The following is a 15,199-nucleotide window of genomic DNA, read 5'->3' on the forward strand; positions in this document are numbered from 1 at the left end:
ACAGAAGATTACTTGATCGTCTACTAGCCGCCCAGGCTAGCCGCTAGCGTCTCCCGCTAGCGGCTAGCCACTCCGGCCGCCTGTGCTCCTTTTCTCCTCTCTAGGGTCTCTTCCACGCTCAATCTTTCGTCAAGGCTCATAAAACGCTGACTATAACTTTAAAACACAACGCAAGCCGATATAAACACAACAGACCGAGATCTGCACAACTCTTGACGTCACGCTCACGAAGAAGGATTCCCCCGACTTCCTCGGCTGGAGATTCAAAATTCAAATAACTTTGTTATGCGACAACAGTGGTGGGGCAGAGTCGGAGAAACCTTAGAAGTAGTACCCCAACTATCGTTTTTTGCAAAGTAGTGTTTTACATTTCACTAGGCCTTTAAAGGATTCTACTGTCGACTATACTATAGTCAGTTTTTGTGCGGTGGAAACGGGGCTATAGTCTGTTATAAGCTGTCTCAAAATATGCTTTACATTGTTTAACTTCATTTTGAGAATTACCTTCACCACTGCTTTTACATTTGGTGAAGCTGGTGTCAGGTTTACCATATTTTGGTTAGAAAATCATGAAAATGTCTGTTTTTCTTGTTTTCTTAAAATTAATTGGCACTTTCAACACTTGAAGTCCTTGAAGTTGCACAAGTGAACCTCATTACAAAATAGAAAAATACTAGTATAATTGGCAATCAGTTATTTTCAGATTCTCTGGTGGTGACTCCTTTTTATTATTGAGTAAATAACAAATTATTCAAATTAATAATGAATTAATACATTCTTTTTTAACAATTTATTAACTTTAAGTTAATAAATTTACTAATCAATTACTTTAGAAATTGTTGATGAGTAAATGACACAGGGCAGGTGTAATTCCAGCTAACCTGTCTCCCTCTGGCAATGTGTCAGGGACATGACGTCTCTCAGTTTTCAGAAGAAGTTATCGAGAAATGAAGGCGGTACCCAACAAGTAGACCAGCTTTAAAATGTCTGGCTCTTCTCTCGTCAACAAATCTTTCATCACCGTTCACCCAGTTGAATGCGGACATTGTTTAATCTGAGAGTATCACACTGTTTGTGCACTAATGATTCTGCCTGTCATTGCAATAGAGCCCAACTCCTCCAAGTTAAACTTTGTACATCCTGAGTAAACACACCTGAGAGCTGGCCTCCACCATCAGACAACAAAATTGCTCACTCAATAAGGGAAGTTGCTTGTCTGAATCCCTTTAAAGGTTGAGAAAGAATTAAATGTGTCTGTGTCCGTGACTAAAAGCTGGCAGACGTACCTGTCTGCCCTGCGGGGGGTCTGCAGTAGGGGTCATGACCTCGGGCAGGCCCAGCTCCTCTGGCTCCATGTCTCTGGCTGGCCTGCAGTGCGTCTTTTCCTCAGCAGTGTTGCAGGAGTCTTGGGAGGAGATCCAGTCTGTGCAGTCTACAGGCATGCTCAGTCTGTTTTCGCTCCTCTCAGCGGCTCTTTGGACACCTCCCAGGTTCACCACCCGCCTGCTGCCTCCTCCTGCTGGCAGACTACCCTCCTCAGCCAGCGGACTGGAGGGAAAGCTGTGGCTGGGTGGGTTGTATTGCAGGGGCTGCATGCTTGAGGAGACATGGGCATACTCCTGCCTCATGTCCCTCATGTCGGGGACAGAGGCACTCATGCGATGGTCCATGGCGGGCTCCATGTGGACGGCAGACTTAGCCGAGCCAGCCTTTCCACGCCGAAGGTGGGGCAGCATTTTGTGGCGGAGGTGCCGCAGCACGCCTGACTTCTTGGTGTCCATGACGGGAAGGAGGTTCAGTCTCTGCCTACTGCCTGGGCATCACTGTGGACACAGATACCACACATATTTAAACAGCTTTCCATCAGGAGGGAATGAGCTTCCAGGTCTCCATTACAGTGTGGACTCTAGAAAACTAATCGGGTGTAACAGACAATCATATGAATTTGTTTTGACCAAAGAGACGCAAGGTTTGTCCATCAGCACAATTATCAAACACATTGATGGGTATGAGGAGGTTATAGTCTTTCTTGAAAAACAGACGTTTGTACACCAAAAATAATTTCCCCTGAAAATCCTCCTCTTCTTGTCGTAGATATACAACCTTAGTCACCTTCCTCTGAGAGGATCCATCGCTCCACAAAAACAATCAACTCATTTCATCAATGACACAACAGAAGCCTGTCAGCATCTGTGTCTTCAGAAAATCTCCACAGGCACCAACAATTAACTTTTGGCACAAAAAATACCAAAAATTCTGCATTCCAATAAATCATTTAGTTGGTATGAAGTAGAATGTGAGTAGAAGTGTGTTACTCATTCAGACTTTGGGCAGGAGATACCTGTTTCAGTTTTAATGCTGAAACATAATTGTATTGTACAAACATTGTAGTTCAGTTTTGTTTTAAGTTCTATGTTCCACTTTAATTGATTTGAGCATTAGTTTAGCCTTCAAAGAGGAATTTCAATTAAAGTTGAACAAATATGCAGTTTCAGGAGGCTGTCTCTATAATGGCATTCATATTCACAGCATCAGCATAATGTGCTTCACATTCTAAACAAGCTGTGGGCATTTGCCCAAATCACATCTTTCTGGACAGTGACATAGAGCCTGTTCCAGCCAACACTAGACACCAGGCCACCACAAGACAAACACACAAATTCACAACCGATGGAGAAGCACTAAATGCCAGGAAAAGCACCAGTTTAGACTCTTAGGATGTGTAGACTAAAGGGGAACCTGGAAAAGCCTGAAGAAAGATTTGACCCTGGAAAATCGGGTCGAGAGGAACTGGTAAAAACTCCTGTTGGACTGTGTGTAGCATGCTAAACCTGTGGATTGTCGGGAATCCGGTTCACGCCACGTGACAACACTACAACTGGCACAGGAACCCGGTGAAAGTACAGCGCAATAAAAACAATGAGTGGGATGGGACTCTGTCCACACCACGTATTTAGTACTGAAGAAAATGTAGATCTGTTTCTCTGTAGTGAGTCTGAAGCCATGAACATTAGTCATCACACCACAGGGCGTTTTGGAAGCTGGAGGGACGCTTCTTACAGTTCCCTCTCAACCGTCTGGATCAGATAGCTTATGACAAGCAGCTGCTTTGTAGAAGATCAGGTGTGAAGGAGTTTCATCACTGAAAACTTGCTCAACATTGTTCATTATGACTCAGCATGACAGGATCCGAGTACAGCGTTATTCAGGAACATGAACAATAAAACAGTTTGCTTTCATGGTGCCTGATGAACAAACAACAGATATCAGCCTGGACTGGAGAAGAACTGGTTTGGCAGGACACATTCAACTCAAATTGCAGGGATTCCAGGGTTAGAGCATTAAAAAGATGGACTACAACTAATTAGGCTCTGAGTAAGAGCACAAAGCTGGAAGAAAAACTCTTCTATAGCTCTGGGAAGAAACCTCAGGAAGTTCTTTGAATAACAGATCTTCTGCTTATTACTGAACGCCTGAACAACACGAGCTGTAAATCTTTGTTTGGACTGCAGCCACTACATGTGTGTGTTTGTGTGTGTGTGCGTGTGTGCGTGTGTGTTTTCAGTGAACAGCTCAGACATGGCAGCAGAGCTTCCAACAAAGTCAGCTGCTGCTATGCCTCCCTCAAGCTTCACGCATTGTATTGTCAACAAACGCATCCAATGACAATGCCTTTATCAGCTGGCAAGAGGAAGTGCAGAGAAGGGGGGCGTCATTCCAAAACAAGACGAGAACATAAGAGATCCTGGCACACGGAGGAGACTGCTGATACATTCAGAGGAAAGGTTGGGCTGGGGGGTTGGGCACCTTAAAACCCTGATGTGGGTTGCACACAGAGAAGCAAGCTCAGAATCAACGATCACAAAGTTGCTGTATCAGTGAGTACCAGGTTCCATGGTCAGAAACTCCGTCTTCAGCACACTGAGGTGAAACTGACCTGCTCAGGTCCCTGATTACAGAAACAACTCAAAGCTACTGTCAGAAAAGAGAAAACAGTACGCTAAATGTACAGGAGCAATTTTCTCTTCCCTGTCAGACGTCCATCATTGAAGAGCAACAAGACAACAGAAATATATTGGTGTGACAGAAGAATCACTACTCCTGTTGTGGCAGATCTTCCTGCCTCCTGCAGGTCCAAAGGCCAATTCATCAAACCCAGTGGTGGGCCGTCAAGGCCTTCAAGGCTTCTCTGCAGGCCTACGAAAAAGATCTGAATCAGAGATTGACATTGATTATATTATGTCCATGAATACTTATTAAATAATTCCAAATGGTCTGTCTGCTTCTCAGAGCTTCTCCCCGGCTGCAGTGCCGGGTAAAGAAATCTGCCTGAAGCCTTCAGATTCAATTCTGCAGGTGTCTGCAGTGATAATCTATTGTCGGTCACGTGACTGGTTTGACCAATCATATTTTTATAATGGTGACTCAGGGCCTTCTAGAAGGCCTAGTGTGACATCAGTGTATTCAAGCACTCTGATTGGCTCGTCAGAGAGTTCACTCTCCAGCGCTAGCCAGCTGCATCTGTAGTGAGCTGCACGCACAAAAATATAGTTGTGTTTATTTGATAGCAGGTTTGTCAACCTACAATGACTAAAGGAGAAGATAGACATGCAGCTTTATTGTCAAAACAATTTTCAAGACAGACTTCTCCAAGAGGTCACTGAACGCACCGTAGCACTCAGAGCGCATGGAGGTCCACTACAATTTACCTGCGCTCACTGCAAACTCCATGGCAGGATTCAGGATTATATTATTTGCCATCATATTATTTTCAAGACCACTAAAAGCTGATGTTTGTCTCCCTCCTCGACCCCCAGAGGTTTCGGGAAAAGCAGCAGTTTTTTTATGCAGCTGCAGCAGAAGAGATGTGAACTTGGATTTTTTTTATCAGTAAAGGTATTTATTCTGGCTACACAGGTATGTATGTGTGATGCAAAGGCTTTTTATATGGCATTTTTGCATGGTAACATGGTTTTTGTAGCCATAAAAAAGTTATTGAGAGGTGGATTGACTGAGACCAGCAGTGAAGGCCTGGGTCTGAAATGCACAGCCTGCCACTGACCAAACCACACCCTGCTGCATCTGGCAGGCTTGCTTTAGTGTGTGTCTCCTCTGCCTGTCACCTCCCGTAGGACATCTCCTCCGCCCATCACCTCCTGTCAGACATCTCCTCTCTTTGTCACATCCCATCGGGTGGCTCCTCCACCTGTCACCTCCCGTCGGACATCTCCTCGGCCTGTCACCTCCCATCGGAAGCCTCCTCCACCCATCATCTCCCATTGGGCGTCTCCTCTGCCCATCACCTCCTATCAGACATGTCCACCTATCATCTCTTGTCACAAATCTCCTACTGTCATCTCTTGTCACAAATCCTCCACCTGTCACCTCCTGTTGGGTGGCTCCTCCTTTTTGGGCATCGAGGTCAGTAACACTTGACACCCCCTCTGCCTCACTTGGGTAGGGTCACGCCATTGTTGGGTGCCAAGCTGATGCCAGCTTACTCTGGGTGAGGACAGACACACCTGCACAGTTGAGGTGAGGACAAACACACCAAGACAGGCAGGGAGAGGTGAGAACAGACACACCAAGAGAGGTAAGGAGAGGTGAGGACAGACATCCCTGGAAAGATAAGGAGAGGTGAGAACAGACACCTGGACATGTGAGGAGAGGTGAGGACAGACACACCTGGACAGGTGAACATAGGTGAGGACAGGCAAGGACAAACACACCTGGACATCTAAGGAGAGGTGAGGACAGACACACCTGGACAGGTGAACATAGGTGTGGAGAGGTGAGGACAGGCAAGGACAAACACTCAAAGTAGAGCTCAAAGTTTGCTCTCCAATTATCCAATTTAAAAAAGTTTAAAAGAAATGTCATAATAAAATATTTGGAAGAGAGACTGATGCCCTCAGCTGTGAATATTAAGGAAGACGGGTGTGGGGTCAGCGAGTGCTCGGGATGATCATTGTCTTGCTGTGATGATTTTGTGTTGTTACTGTATATTGTAATGTTGTGTCTCGTAAGGGTGAGCAGGGGGGATTGGAATTGTATAAGCGTCTATTTCATCCATCTCCTTTTTGAACCAGGCACTAGTTTATGTTATGTTATATAACAATATATACAGTATAAGCTGTGTTGTGTGCAGGTTTGAAATAAAATTATTTACTTACTTGCACACCTGAACAGGGGAGGAGAGGTGAGGCCAGATATACCTGAACAGGTGAAAAGTGGAGAGGTGAGGACAAACACACGTGAACAGGTGAGGACAGACACACCTGGACGGGTAAAGATAGGTGAGGACAGACACACTTGGACATGTGAGGACAAACACAACTGAATGGGTGAGGTCAGACACATCTGGACAGGTGAGGAGACACACCTGGACAAGTGAGGAAAGGGGAGGACAAAGACATCTGAACAGGTGAGGAGAGGTGAGGACAGACACACCTGGTCAGATGAGGAGATGTGAGGAGAGGTCAGGACAAACACACCTGGACAGGTGAGGTGAGGACAAAACACACTTGGACAGGTGAGGAGAGGTGAGGACAGACACACCTGGACAGGTGAGGTGAAGAAAGGTCAGGACAAACTCCCCTGGACAGGTGAGGTGAGGACAGATACACCTAGATAGGTGAGGAGAGAAACATTTCCCTTTGTCATTTAGTGTTACATACACACATAATGTCACAATGCATGGATTTACAGCATGAACAGGAATAAGGGACCGTCTGCAAATTGTAAAACCGCTATAACAGTGAAGACAGATATGCAAAACCATATATCACTATCAAACTAAGTGTAGTGTGATCAAATGATGCTGCAGTGATTCTGGTGACACAGTGAATACCAGTCATGCTATATCTGTGGTTTCTTTCTTCACTCTTGCAGCAGTGGTTTGTAATTTGCTGACAGTCCCTGCACTCTGGTCTCGTAGAGAACAATGTTGTTTCTGCTGCTGTAAAGACGGAGGGTGCTTTGAAATAGTCTCTCCTTTCTCCTTTTCAATCCCTTTTTCCTTAACTCTGCACATAAAGTCACAGGGAAAAGCGAACTCATTGTTGTGACAGTGGGACCGCACTTCCACTGAATTACGTAACAATAATCCACCAGGGGTGCAGGTTCGGGAGGTCTGCTGTGGAGAAAAAACAAAAAAATTCTGAAAATGAGCTACAAAAGGCACATTTATAACACTTTCCCCTGTGTCACTAACCACTGATATAATCTCAAATATCTCAAGGTTTGAATGTAAATCAAAAGGAAAAGAGGCTCCAGGCTATGAGGAACTAAAGTGAAACTGCTGCCAGGTGAATAAATAACCAATGCAAACTGAGAACAGGCTGCACAAAAATTTTAATGTATTCGTTTAACAACATCAGAATAACATTCATGGTTGGGATATGAGTTTCATATTATTTAAAGTTGTTCAAGGCAGATTATTACAATGGGAACTTAATATGATCTGTATTAAGTCATTGTGATTTTCCCTGAACGCTCCGATGAGCGGGTCCCTTTAAATGTCGCCACAAGGAATTGTGGGGCAGCATGATCTTGTCTCCTTTAATATCAGTGTTTCCTATGCTAAAAGAGGTTATAAAGGAAGCATTGAGTCTCCTTTCCTTAGTTTATTGAGAATTTGAACGTTCCTTATCATGGCAGCCATTTAAACACTTTATAGTGTAGCAGACTCAAGTTCGGTTGAAGCACCAAGGAATAAAGCAACACAGGAATCAGGATCTGCACATTTATTTTCACTGTGAGTCAGCACACACACACACACACACACACACACACACACACACACACACACACACACACACACACACACACACACACACACACACACACACACACACACACACACACACACACACACACACACACACACACACACACACACACACACACACACACACACACACGGGTAAGGTCTTAAAGTGTTGAGGTCTTAAGGTTCAAGGCCATATAAAATATTCACTCAGCTGCATACTTACCCCTGAACTTTTCATAACTTTGACTGATTAGCTGAAGAAAGGAAGTGCTTCATACACAACCTCAAATAGATTTAAATAAAAAACCTGTTACCTCGACCTCTAACCATTCTCAAAATACTTAACATACTTGACAAACAAGACTCCTCCACAACCCACTAACCTACATGAGTAAAGTCTTTGGAACTTCACTGGCCAAACTGGCTGTTCTTTTTTGTCTCTGCATCATGTTCTGGATTAGCCTGTTAACTGGGTTTATTATACTGCCGAATCATGCCCTGATGGGGCCAATGAACCACTTGGCGATATTTTATCTGGGTTTGTGGCAGCCATATTTGTTTCGCCATTGGTCACAGGACACAAAGGGAGGATGGTGCAGGGAGCTGGTGTGTCTGCACTTTGTTTAGAGTTCAATGTGCTATCGCAATCCTAATTTGGCTCAGGCACCGACTTGGCACTGGCACTCCCTTTATAGTTGATAACGGCAAGATTTCCATCCTCATTATTGCACTGTTCATGGCCTGACTCAGAACTACTGCAAAAGGACATATCAATATCCTGATCCACCTCCAATGGTAAGAAGTTGGCTTGCAAAAGCAGGTTTCTATGGACAACTCTCTTTTGGCCTATACTGGGGTGTTTTATGCAAAAGCTGTGACAATTGTGTTCTTTGGACACAACCGTGTAGAAAATTGACTCCCATCTGTCTGCAAGCTTCCTGCGGCCTCGCACACACCTGTTTGCCAAGAGAACATGGTTCTCTTACTCATTGTTACTGCCTTTTATTCCTCTGTTGTACACATTTGCTTGTTGCTGCTGACTGAGGTCTGCATTGACTTGAGCTCAGAGCTTCTTTGAGGTCATCCCTGATTCTCTTTACATAACAGTCATAGTCCGTGATGTCATGGGCTCTCTCCACATTGTGAAACATAAATGTCCACTGGCAGCCTTGGGATTCTGCCATACATGAGATAAAAGGGAGCATACCCAGTTGACTTATGGGCCAAAGTCAATGTCTCCAACATTTGAGGCCACCTTTGCTCGTCTCTAGGGGGTAATGACCATATCATGTTACCAAAGGTTCTGTTAAATCTCTCTGCATTCCCATTTCCCATGGGATGGTATGTAAGTATTCTCAATTTTTTGACACCAGGAATTTGTAACAACCGACTTTCGAAGTTTGCACCCTGATTCGAGTGGATCTTCTGTTGGAACCCGTAAACACAAAAGTATTGGTCCCACAACTGGCATGCAAATTGTTTAGCTGACTGGTCTGAGCATTTGAAGGCATGTGCCATCTTAGTAAAATGGTTAGTAACCACCAACACATCAGCACTTTCCCCTTTCCCTTTGGAGTCCTCTGCAGACCAAAAATCCATGCAGACCAGTTCCAAGGGCCTCGTGGTCTTTATACTCTAAAGCCTGGCTCTTCCCTCAGGTTCCAATGTTTTGCTCACAACCCATCGTTTACAGCACTTCACATACTTTCTGATGTCTCGTTCCATGTTAGCCCAGAAGAACCTTTGTCTCACCAGAGTCAAGGTCCTACTTTGGCCCTGATAGCCAGCATCATCATGAACACCTTACAGGATATGACTGACCAAGGAGGAGGGTGCCCTGAGATAATGTCGCTTCCTTCCTGTTAAAGGGTCTTTTCGAACTCTGTAAAGTATGCCGTCGAGCATCCAGTTTCTGAAACTGTGTCTTCAGCACACTTGACAGAATACTGACTCGCTCCCTTTTCATGCATCTTGTTCCTCGGCTGATGAATTCAATGACTTGGCACAGTGTGAGAGCTTTTCTCTGTTCATGCTCCAGCTCCTGGAGTGAGAAAATAGGGATTATTGTTTGACTAGGGGGATCACATTTTCCAGTCAATGGATCACCCTCTGCATAGAGCCACAACCCCACTCCATGTGTCCACTGCAGACACCTCACTGTTGGTCAGAGAGCGGTGTTCCAAGTTCACAGGAGGGGTTCAACATTCAACACTCTGATGGTTTGCATTGATTCAGAATGCTCTCTGGACTGTGCACTTTTGAATCTGCTAAGATTCATACAACAGAACTGCATATAAATCCTTCAAATGCAAACTCTGCAGCAAAGGCAGCTCTGGATGAAAGGCATTCGATTCAAGGCATCTGAGATCCACATTCTTGCTTCCAGGGACATACTTGATGCTGAAGTTGTATGGCACCAACTTTGTCACCCACCTCTGCTCACACAAATCGAGCTTGGGCTTAGTGAGGATGTAGGTGAGGGGATTGTTGTCAGTACAGACAGTGAATGGGGGGGGGGGGGGGGGGGGGGCCTTAAAGTGCAGATGACACCAAAACATTTTTGAAAAAAAGCAATACAAAATTAAAGTATTTTTATTATAAAACGTTTTTGTCATACTGCCATCATCTGCAAGTGAAAAACTATGAAAAACCAGTGAAATTAAGTGGTGACTCTCACTCTCCACCTATCGACCTTTCTCAGCCTCCTCCAACTTGCTGTGACGTCACAGAGGTACGAGGCTCCAGCCACCAGGCTCAACACAGTGAAGAACAGAAATATATTCTGACATTTCACACTGTTCAGTGTTAGTTGAAGACTTTTTTAAAGAAGAGTATGAGACAGTGTTTGCGGGAGCTTTGGAGGTCAGACCGTACAGCAACTACGGCACAGATTCAGACAGTCTGAAGACAAAATGCCAGCAACGATTGTCAAGGAGACGTAATTGAGTCCATATCAGTTACCATGGGAGACGACAGAATAAAGACTGCAGAGCTGATGTGATCATACATGTTCAACTCACCATGATCTGAATCCACAGAGAGTCCACAGAAAAATGTCTCATCAGAGGACTAATGAGGGACTTTTAATAAATTAACTCTGCCGTCAATCTGTCTCGTGGAGTGAAGGTCTGCTCTGACGAGCCGACAGCATAGACATATGCTAGTAGACATTTCACTATATGTACAGCCTCTCATCTGCACCATATAGTCTTCCCCATAGCCTACACTATATGGTGTATGCCATATCGTGGATGATTGACGAGAGGAGGTCTACTGTGTAAACATACACAATCTATTAGAAGTCTACTACTATATGTCTATGTATTAGATCATTCTGTGTTGAAAAGCCACTCTGCGGACTACATGACCAAGAGAAAGCATTCTTTCTGCTATGTCACTTCCGCATTCCTCTCAGGCTATGACCTCCGGGAGAGGGTTAGCTTGTCAACAGCAAAAAATTCGAAAAAGTGTAAATTCCAGGGAGCATCCAATGAAGGCAAAGATACCTTTGACTGGTATTTTTTTTAAGGGAAAAATTATTAAATTAACATGAAGATGGTGTCATAAACACTTTAAGCCAGTGACTAAATTTGTCTGAGACTGACCACTTCAGGGCGAAAAACTCCAAACAATGGGTGGGATAGTTCTTCTGGGCACATGTTACTGACTTGCTAGCAAAGGCTACTGGTCGTGCCTTGCTTTCACCAGCTTGGAGCTGAGACAGCACAGCACCCAACCCATCTTAAGAGGCATCTGTGGGCAGAATGAATGGTCAACTGAATCTGGATGAGCAAGAGTGCAGATTTCAGCTGTTTGAATGAGTTGCGATGTTCCTCCTTCCAGTCACTAGCATGTAGTTTTCTGAACACAGCAGGACCTCGTACATTTCTTGTCTTTCCTTTGGGTGCAGCAGTCAATGTGAACAGGGTTTTAACTATGCGGGAACAGTCTTGTATGAACTGTTGATAATACATGACCATACCTAGGAATGACTTGATCCGCTTCTGGGAGGGTGCAACACTATCCTCCATCATAAGGTTACATTCTGCTATAGAAGCGATAGCTTTCACTTTGTCAGGATCGATTGCTATACCATTATCATCCACAATATGTCACAAGAACTTCACACTTGTCCCAAGTCGCTCACACTTTTAGGGAAATAGATTTGGTCCATGAACTTATAGCCAACCGAAGGCTAGCTCAAGCCTTGCTTCTGCTTCATTGGGGGAATAAACAAGTAAACTGTCAAAGTAACACAGCAAGGTCGAGATGTTCTGGTCGTCAAATATGGTCATCAAGAGATGCATGAAACTTGCTCGACTATTAAATAAACCCTGAGGCAGTCCATTAAACTCAAAGAGTCCCATGGGAGTAGTGAAAGCTATCACTTCATCTGCCATGGTGATGTTATAGAAGCCACAGGGGATGTCCATTGGGCATCCATAACTGCGAGGCAAGCTTGTCTTTCCCCAGAAATGAACAAACCTTCTGTGGTCCTGTGAGATCCCTATATATATATATATATATATATGGAGTGGAGAGCTGGATAAAATCTGTCTCTGTCTGCATCTTAAGGGGGGGTAGGGGGGTAGGCGGAGATAGGCGTCACAATTCGTTACGTCTTTTTTTTCTCCAGGACTGATTGGCTCGCATGGCTTCATGGTTCTTGCTAAACTGCCACAGGTTTGGCTGCTCACAGCAGCTCTGAACCAGCTGTATATGTGGGTCAGTGTAAATTAAGATTTTCTTTTAAACGTAGAGGGAAATATTAATAAAAAAAAACAAAAACAAAACACTGGGTACGTGTAAACGTTTGCTGAAAACAACTAGATTTTTTAGAAAAAACTTTTTTTTTTTTTTTTTTTTTTTTTTTTTTTTTTTTTAAAATCGGCCTTGACAGCAATATTTCAATTAGGTGTGATCGTCAAAAAAATGCTGCAGTGAATCCACTTGATAACCCGGGGTCATGTAGAAAAGGACAATACAGGAATGTGGTGCAGTTTGCTGAAAACAATTTGATTCGAATTTTTAAGAAATGTTCTGCTTTGTACTGTAATATAAATTATTGCGTGTTTAAATGTCGATGATCATGTTAGTATGGGCCACAGACAGTACATTGTACACTATTTAAAAAATAGAAGCTGTATACACCAAACTTAAAAATAAAAATAAAACATTTGTACATTTACAGTATAGGCCACATTGTAACAGGGCATGAATTTCTCAATTTTTAGCCCTCAGCGTATTCTCTTAAACTTAAGAAAGGGTATAAAATGAGTGGGGAAGCTGGACCAAGTAAGAAGACAAAAATGTATTACTTTCATACAGAATGGGAGGAGGACCTTTTTTCCACAATGACATTTTCAAAGTGCGTGTGCCTCATCTGCCATTCTACCATCGCAATACCGAAGAAGGGAACTGTGGAGTGGCATTATCGGACTGTTCGTAGAAAATACGAAACCAACTTTCTGCCGAAAACGAAGATGAGAAAGAGAAAGGTGAAGGAACTAAAAGGACAGTTGCCCGGACATTTTTCTCATGGTCAGCTTCAAAAGCCAAAGCCGTCACAGAAGTATCGTTCCAGCTGACTCACCTCATTGTTAAGAATGAGAAGTCTTTTGAAGATGGAGAGATGGTAAAAGAGACATTTGCTGAAGCAGCTGACTCATTGTTCTGAGCCTTTAAAAACAAGGCAGTAATATTATCTTGGATCAAAGCGCTCCACTAGTCAAGAAGTACATTTACACGGTGCAGTGAAGCCATGGCGGAGGATTTGACTGAGCAACTTTGGAAGGACATCACAGATTGCCAGAGTTTCTTCAAAGACGGCTATTTCGTGTGCATCTGGAAAAGGCTGACTGCGACCACTCTGAGTTGTTGCTGCATACTGACGTGAGGTGGCTTAGTCAAAGGAATTCCCTGCAACAATTTGGAGAGCTCTGCCCGGAGATTAAGTAGTTTTTTGGTGTAACTGGACATGCAGAATACCACCAACTAAATGACGGTCAGTGGCTGTTAGACTTGGCAATTTTAACCGATCAGACAAACATGTTGAAGGACCTTAATCTAAAGCTGCAAGTAAAAGACAAAGAGGTGATCAATATGATCAGCTCAGTGCATGCTTTCAAACAAAAGACGCAACATCTCTCCTCAAAGCTGCAGTACCATGATTTGGCAAATTTTCAGAACCGGGCGTCAGAGCTGGAGGTGCAAGAGAAGGCAAGTGTGCAACTTGACAGTGCAGAGCAGATTGACAGCAGTCAGTCAGAGTTTGACAAATGCTTTCAAGGCTTTTCTTTGCTGGAGCCAGTCGCTACATTCATGTGCTTTACTTCAGCAAGCTGATGAGGTTGATTCACTCGTCTCACAAATTGCAAAACTGTTTCACCTGAACTCTTCTGGAGTGGAAGATGAGATTCTACCACTACAAGCCAACATTGAGCTGAAGTACAGAGCTCATGGACATTTCTGGAATTTACTCACAGAGGAACCCCAACATGAGGAAATGTGCCACCTCCTTGACCGCATTTTTCGGCTTCACTTATTTATGTGAGTCAGGCTTTTTTCACATGAAGATCATTAAGTCAAAGTACCATTCCAACATGATTGATGATCATTTGGAAGTGTGCTTGAGGCTGACTGTCAGCAGCTACTGTTTGGACTATGCACCCCTGGCTGATTCCACTCAGTGCTAGAGTAAATTCAGGTATTGACAAAAAATGTACATAACATATTTTCCACAGTACAGAGCACACTTGAATTTATGCAAAATTTAACAAACCCCACCCACCCATATATAAGCCACAACCTGGTGATAAGCCGCAGGTGTTGTAACAGGGCAAGAATTTCACTGCAGGAACACGGGGATTGATCATATTTTCATTAATTCTCGCAAATCTGTCCTTTATAGTGCTGGAAATTCCTGCACACAGCGCTGTGTTGTGCAGCTCCTGCTGCAAAGCCCGCAGACAGACAGAGAGAGAGAGAGACCGATGCATAATCACCAAGCATTTTATCTCTGTTGATAAAGTATTTTATAGGATGCAACAAGTCGGCTTTATGATTCACCTGAACATTCACAGCCACAGACAGAGAGAGAGACATAGAGACACACAGAGAGACACAGAGAGACATAGAGAGACATAGAGACACACATAGAGACACAGAGAGACAGATAGAGACAGATACATAATCACCAAGCGTTTTATCTCTGTTGAGAAAGCATTTTATCGGTTATTTGTTGATTGTGATTCTGAGGAGGAATATTTCTCACCCAAGGAGTCCAGCATGCTAGTTTACGTGATGCACCTGAACGCAACATTTACGGCAGTCAGCTAGTGGAGCTCCGGACCACGGGAAGCAGCACAAGACGAGCTCACCAAGAGCAGAAATGTCACTTTTAGGCAGGTTTTGGAGAAGCAGAGGCTA

At 43.9% G+C, this 15,199-nt stretch overlaps 1 protein-coding gene across 1 annotated transcript in view; it reads right to left on the reverse strand.

The window, feature by feature from the left end:
- Positions 1-15,199, reverse strand: part of LOC308130779 (multiple C2 and transmembrane domain-containing protein 2-like) — a 57,017-nt gene that overhangs the window by 33,965 nt on the left and 7,853 nt on the right. Inside the window, exon 2 of the mRNA XM_080497235.1 lies at positions 1,287-1,823. Within this exon, the coding sequence (XP_080353361.1) occupies positions 1,287-1,781 (495 nt within the window). The 5' untranslated portion in view covers positions 1,782-1,823. The remainder of the gene's footprint in view (positions 1-1,286; positions 1,824-15,199) is intronic.

This window comes from Blennius ocellaris, assembly GCF_963422515.1.
Source record: "Blennius ocellaris genome assembly, chromosome: 1".
Taxonomy (NCBI): Eukaryota; Metazoa; Chordata; class Actinopteri; order Blenniiformes; family Blenniidae; genus Blennius; species Blennius ocellaris.